Source organism: Lolium rigidum, chromosome 3 (genome assembly GCF_022539505.1).
Source record: "Lolium rigidum isolate FL_2022 chromosome 3, APGP_CSIRO_Lrig_0.1, whole genome shotgun sequence".
NCBI classification, from domain to species: domain Eukaryota; kingdom Viridiplantae; phylum Streptophyta; class Magnoliopsida; order Poales; family Poaceae; genus Lolium; species Lolium rigidum.
The window spans coordinates 128,500,351-128,507,610 of record NC_061510.1 but is presented as its reverse complement, the minus strand read 5'-3'; the positions used below and the strand labels follow the sequence as shown (position 1 = coordinate 128,507,610).

The window sequence follows — 7,260 nt, the reverse complement described above, 5'->3', positions numbered from 1 at the left end:
GTTAGATATTAAAACTAGTTTTCTGCACGGAAAACATGAGGAGAGATATACATGGATCAACCTGAAAATTTTATTGTGCATGATAAGGATAATCTTGTTTGCAAATTAAAGGGGCCTCTTTATGATCTGAAATGGTCTCCAAAACAGTGGTATATATAATATTTGACTCATTTATGCTTGCAACTATTTTCAAAAGATTTCAGTATGGTAGTTGTGTTTACATTAAGTTTACTGATATTTATGTCGCAAGAAGAGAATTTGTCTCAATGTGAAGTTATTTATAGTATGATCGAAAATTCATACAAAGGCTAACTTGTAATACGCGGAGCGACTCCCATAGTTTGGATCATCGTTAACCTAGGTTTCCACCATATACCTTTTGTAAGCCATAGCACGGGATAAATTAGATATGTGAAATTCCGTGTAAACTTTTCCACGAGAGTGAAGTTTTACTGTCGGTGTGGATTTTTCATCTCTTTGTTAGAGGGTTTTTTTTAGGTTGGAATTCTTGTGTCTATGTTGGTTTTGGTTTGATATATGCTCTATTGCTTGTAACAAAATGGATGACGGCTCTTGCTTGTTCATTTCATAATGTGTTTTGCGTGATTATTAGAAGATTCAGAGTGGCAATCCGAGTTGTCTTTCGCCCCAATCTATTTTGGGTGTCGTCTGTCGTGGCTGCCTCCGGCAAGTCGTAGAGATCCCAGGTATCTGCCGACGTGTGGCTGCGGTGTGGTGCCCGTCCCGCGTCCCGATCACTCGATCAGGTCGATCCAGAGAGCACTCGCGCCATCTCCTATCATCTTCTGACACGCACCTCCGTACGTGTCGCCGTCCGCCGCGCCGAACTTCAAACGGAGCTAGCTATATCTCCCGTCGTCCATTATTTCGGCTCGCCTTACTTCAGAGAGCTTTCGAGCTGCAACAGATCGAGTAAGAATCGACACGAGAAACACACAAATCGTTTAAGCTTGCTTGGATCGATGGGTATCCTGGACGCTCTGTCGGAGATGTGCCCGGCGTCGCTGCGCACCCGCCGGCGCATCAAGAAGCGCCCGCAGCTCACCACGGTGGAGATGAAGGTCCGGATCGACTGCGAGGGATGCGAGCGCCGGATCCGCAAGGCCGTCCATCACCTGAAGGGCGTCACCGGCGTCGAGGTCATCCCCAAGCAGAACAAGGTGGCCGTGACGGGCTACATCGACGACCCTTCCAGAGTCATGCGGCGGGTGGCGCGCAAGACGGGGAAGAAGGTGGAGCCGTGGCCGTACGTGCCCTACGACGTGGTGGCGCACCCCTACGCCCCCGGCGCCTACGACAAGAAGGCGCCCCCAGGCTACGTCAGGAACGTCGTCGCCGACCCCGCCGCCGCGCCGCTCGCCAGGGCCTCGTCGACGGAGGTGAAGTACACCTCCGCCTTCTCCGACGAAAACCCAAACGCGGCGTGCACCATCATGTAGCTGACTAGCTCTAGCTCTAGCCATCGTCCCCAGTCCTTAAGTTCCAAGTATTCCGGTACTATAGTTAGTAGTTACTCTAGCTTGTTGGTTAGTTAAGTGTACAAATTGTGATGATCTATATGTACTGCTAGCTTGTCTGCTTGCCTGTGTAATTATTTTGCACTACATCTCGTGAGCAAAACTGTAAATTATACCTGCATAGTTGCCTCCCTCCCTCTCTAGACAGTTTCATTTCTTCTGAGCTAGGATCGATTTCCATCGATCGTGTATTGTACACTAGTGTATCTGTTTAATTAATTCCATTTTCGGTGCATTCAAAAATCAAAATCACTCCGATTTTACCAACTGTTGAGTTGAGTGGAGCCAAAAGAAGATGGAGACTGAGTGGTTAACTGGTGAGGGCGAGTGCTAATTTTGTTGCTCCATGACGCCCGAGAGCACCTGGCCCTGTCTGTCCATCGACATAACTGAATGCATGTCTTACTAAGATATCATGCACTGAGGCAGATCAGCTCCGTACAATCCGCGCACTCTCGTAACGAGAAGGAAAAGAATCTTTGGGGTTCGGTGTCAAAGCTGTTGGGCCGATTCCAAACATGCATTTCCCAAATTCTAGACTTCTGGTTTCACAGCACAGTCTTTGGGGCTTCATGTTCTGCGCCAACTCTGCTGATGATGCTTTAAGTTTGTCCTTCTTCAAAGAACCGGTGATATGTCCCAGACTTAAGCTTCTTCACTAGTTCAGTTTTCATCTCATGACAGGAAGCTTGTGCATTTTAGCAAGACGCTCTCTCGCATCGAAAACAATTAGCATTAACACTACATACCATGCATAGTTAACTTAAACTGAAGTAATGAAATGAGATAAGTTATACCTTATTTAGAGACACCATGTTGGCGCCTGCATTCTTGTGCGCTTCCATCATTTTTGTTCTGTGCATAATACCAATTAGCCTATTCACAAACTATTTCATCAGTTTAAATTCGTTAGCAACTGGCCCAACAGCTTTGACGTCGAAGTTCAGAGAAATTTCAAAGAAGAGCGTGGGAGCTACACGGGGAAACTTAATTAACTAAAGCAAGATTAGATTAGGTTGTTGAGGTCAGGAAAACCCATTCCTCCGTCGTTCTTCATAATATACACCTTACCCATTACGCCATCGTTTTCCAGAATATACACCTTACCCATTACGCCATCGTTTTCCCGAATATACACCTTCCACCATACGAACCAATGCACCCGGTTTCTGGACTCATCATCACCTCACGAAAAACTTGCAATCTCATCGTTAACGGCCTTGCAAATTTCTTTAGGTAGATTGAACAAGGGCATCGCATAGGAGGGAATTTCTTGCGTTACTACTTTAAACAAGATTTCTTTCCCACCTAGCGAGATAATTTTTCCATCGTTTAGGCGTTGACATATGACAGGTTAATGGGGTACCAAGTACCTAGATTCCGGCAAAGGTTAACATACAAGCTAGAAACTAATCACATCTATCTTCGGCCAACTTGGCCCTCAAGCCAGCTAAGCCGGAGAATAAGGACCCATGACCGAAATGCTTTCGGAGAATGGGCCGAGGAGACTATATGGGTCGACACGACCGCTTAGGCAAGTTGGCCGTCAAAGGTTAGCATTGAAGCTAGGAACTAATCACAGCTCTGACGACTTGGCCCCGAGCCAGCTAAGCCAAAGGTTTCGCATGGAAACACACAAAATTATGTTACAGAATGTTATGTATGATACTGGTGCATCAGATAACGGTAGAAATGTTGACTAACAGGGAAAGATTCTCTCACTTAGCTATATGTTGTTAGATAGATGGTGGGACATCTCCAACATCGAATTTATACACACTAGATAACACCTGTTTAATTCTGTTCCCACTGGAACTTGAACACGGTTGCGCTGGTTGCACGCTGGCAAGTCTTGGCATGAGCTAGCACTCAGTTCACCATCAGATAACGATAGACTTGAACTTTTTATTCATGTACCCCACGTGATCTCTCCATTGGCGGAGCTTGAGACACTAAGCTACGCCACTTGATCTCTCCTCTTCAGCCGACCGCTCTAGCACTCGGACAAAAGCCACCCAAATTCAACAAGTAGAACAAGTGGGGAAAACGTGAGGACGACCTCTCCCGTGACAGCCTCTCGAGTCTCGACACAAATCACGTTAGACAGTGTGGGTTTTGGAAGCTTAAAAAAGGTTAACCCTAGATACTCATACTCCCCTTTTTCCGTAAAATTTATTTTAGATTTATCTAAATTTAGATGTACCTAGTTATTATTTAGTGTTTAGATATATCTTAATTTAGATGAATTTAACATAATTTTCATGGGACAAAGGCAGTATAACAATTGGCCAAGCGTACCTTGTCTGAAGCTGTTTGCGTTGACGTTGATACGAAGCGTAGGCGAGAGAAAAGGCCGTGGTGGAGAAGGAGAACACGTGCATAACTTGCCAGACCGATAGATCGCAAACCAACAAGTAATCTGCACGTACCCTGCTTCTCCAACGCGGCTCTTCTCGCCGGATTTTACCATTCTCGCTGTCTCGCAGAGTGCAAATGCAGTGCGACTGCATTTATACGCAACGCGCGCGAGAGGAAAAGTGCAACTGTTCAACCTGAGAAGAATGATCCACCAGCCAAGCAGAAGAAGAAGCAGAGAAGAGCAAGGCATCCATTTCTTTTCTTCCAAATTTCTATTTGGCAAAAACCGACTTCTCCTTCGCATCGCATGGTGCTGGTGTTGGTGTCGTCCACGCTCAACCTTTAACCTGCAGTGATGAGCGAAAATGACTTGTTCACCGCTCACGTACGATGTTGACAGGTGCATTGTTCGTGCCTAAGACAAACCATACGAATGCGGTTAATAGCTTAATCTATATATATATATATATATATACCTTAATAATAAAGAGAGGATTGTTTCCTTGGTCCAATATTTTTTTGGACCGATTTGCCCTCCCACCAAATCACATACAACGTACTATTGCCACCAAACCATTTTATTCTTTTTAGTTCATCATCCCGTGCGTGGGCAAATGTGACGACGATAGGTATGATGATGGCCAAACTCGGAACCCGTGCCAACAGATCTAAGATCTAATGATCAATGAGAGCGGAAGACTCGGATGGCTCATATGGGGAGGATATAATCTGTATTGGAAATTAAACAGCCGGACAGCTAAAGGAAAACGACGGCCGCGGTGTGGGAAGGGCACCTGATGGAGGGCTTGATGGAGTGGAGGGTGGAGCCGGGGGTGGCGTGAGAAGATGAGCAGCCGCCGGGATAGAGAGGAAGCTGTCGGGGGCCGGGATCCCAGCGGCGGGTTGCGGAGGAGGACAGTCGGCGGCCCGACCTGCCTCCCGTACGAGTGGCGGCAGAGGAGTAGCGGAGCTGCCACCAGCGATTCCAATCGGCGCCCATCCCGCCCGCGGCACCATCACCTCAACACCTCGAGGCCCCCGAGCGGCCGTGCCCCTCAACTACCGTTTCGATTTCGATTTTTAGTGTTCGGGAGGTTAGCTGATCTTTATTTTAGTCTGATGATTTTCCAGTCGATGGTATCGACCCCTGGCGAACTGCTCGTCGACCTGCATCTCCTGAGGTGTGCCATGGCCGGCAGCGGACACTCTCTCTCAAGATGCTGCAGGCGGCTGCTCGCCAGAGAGCGCACGAGGACACGCGCGGCAGCGTGGATCGGACGCACGGCAGCGCGCAGACAGGTGGGGATTTCATATCATTATCAGGTGAAGCTACGCGGCTGCGCGCGCAATTGCAGTGTCGTTGCTTCCTCTGTCTTAATATCATTGCCGCTCTCTCCTACCTGCAGCGTTAAGATGACAAAGCTGATGGTATTGACCAGCTGGTACTAATCGCACCTGAAAAGTTTTTAGTTTAACTTTTGTTGGACAAAGATTTGGTATACATGGACACACAAAAATAACAAATGTGTAGATCTGAGCATAGTGATTTTAAATCTCCAAAAAAGACAAACTTCATCATTTTTGTGTTGTTCATAATAGAAAAACATTTGAAATTGAGATTTTACATGTTAGTAGTAGTAGGATATTTCATTACTACTTTTACATTTTTGTTTCATAATTTTTTTAATCTGTGATTTTTTTTTATTTTCTAATATGCCAAACAACTTGTGCTCGGGAGTCAAAATGACCTTCCGCTCATTATTGTGGAATTGTGCTGTTATTCCTGCTTGATACTGGTTTTTGAAGTAGCATCTCACCATGTTAAGAACGATTTGCTCTATCTAAAAATATTTAACAAAAATAATTTATTGTAGAAAAAAATGATTGTTTCTTTTAAGACATTTGTGTTTTAGCTTATCATAAATTCTTGAGGGGTGGTGCAATGGGGAGAATGAGAGAGCGATGAAATAAAGAGTCACGCGACACTAACCTCGCACATGGGTGGTGGGTGCTAGCACACGAGAACAAAAACTGTGTATGGATGACAACCGGCAATATAGACCAACCGAGATAGATCTCTGATTTATTCCGTAGCGAAGCACGGGCTTTGTCCTAGTATAACTCCATATTGGAGCCGACCAAGGTCTTTTTTTGCGAAAAAGCCCAGATAACATTAACCTCGATTCTTACAGAACAGTCCAGAAACAAAGGAAAATTACAAATTGGTCCCTCTGGACCTCAATGCCGTGGGCGAAGACGAGAAGGCTGCGCCGGCGCGCCGCCGACATGGGAAAGCCGAACGAAGAGCCAGCCAAATGAGTGTGCCGATCGAGGGCTCGTGGTAATGGACTAGGAGTGAGGGTTGTAGAAGGGATCGCAGTTCAGAAGTTTTGATGGACCTGATCCCTGCATCTCCTTTTGAGGTGGTTGGACGACTCCAACCGAAATCAACCCAATTTCTTGCAGGTCTTTGTCAACTACGCGGTGATCGTTAGTGTTTTTTAAGAGCAACCATATATTTTATTAATAGAATATTAAATTACATAAATAAATGTGGAAACTAAAAGTACACATCACCAACACTAACGAGTAATGCTGCAAGCAACAAAGCATACATCGCTATGACATGTTGACTGGAGGATGTGCCCGTGCTGTCTTAGACTTAGATCCGATGCATCCCGTCAACAAAATTAAGGGAGAACGAAAAATCCACCACCTTCGGACCAACATCCTCACTCTAGAGCAACCGCATCGTCTTGGCAACCGGCACCGCCGCGGATGATGACAAATATCGGTGACAAGATCTGTAGGGCGACGAGAGGACCAAGCCACCTGCTCCACAATGTCGCCAATTATAGAACCATCAAGACAGGGGAGAAACAGATGCACCATGTTCCAACGAGGCATCGTCTCTACCACCAAAGCGGAAAAACCTGGGCCAACTGCTGCTCACCAAAGTCAGGGCGCCGAGATCCCCACCTCCTGTCGACGCTGAAATGATGGACAAAGGAGACATGGATCCGCAACCTTGCGGGTAGAGGAGGGCTAAAGTTTTCACCACCCTAGCCGACTATGTGAAGAATGGATGGGGAAGAGGAGATAGGTCGTATTTTTTAGTAGTTGGACGGCGCTTCGAGTCCACATATACCCACATAGACATAGGACGGGTCGATGTTGCAACCCGAGAGAGTACATCAGCAGTGGCTTCGTCGAAGTTGACCGTTGCTACAAGGAAAGAGCGGGTGAGATCAACTTCCTCTAGGAGCTCCTGGGGCAATGAGAACATATCTAGTGATACCACATCTTATTTGATACCATGATACCACTCTTTAGAATTTAAACTTTAAATGTTAAAAAATTTAAA

General features: G+C 46.1%; 1 protein-coding gene across 1 annotated transcript; it reads left to right on the top strand.

Moving 5' to 3' along the window:
- Positions 1-928: 928 nt before the first annotated feature.
- LOC124698221 (heavy metal-associated isoprenylated plant protein 27-like) lies at positions 929-1,677 on the top strand. The gene has a single exon (XM_047230730.1). The coding sequence runs from the start codon at positions 984-986 to the stop codon at positions 1,458-1,460; it is 477 nt and encodes a 158-aa protein (XP_047086686.1). The 5' UTR covers positions 929-983; the 3' UTR covers positions 1,461-1,677.
- Positions 1,678-7,260: the final 5,583 nt, after the last annotated feature.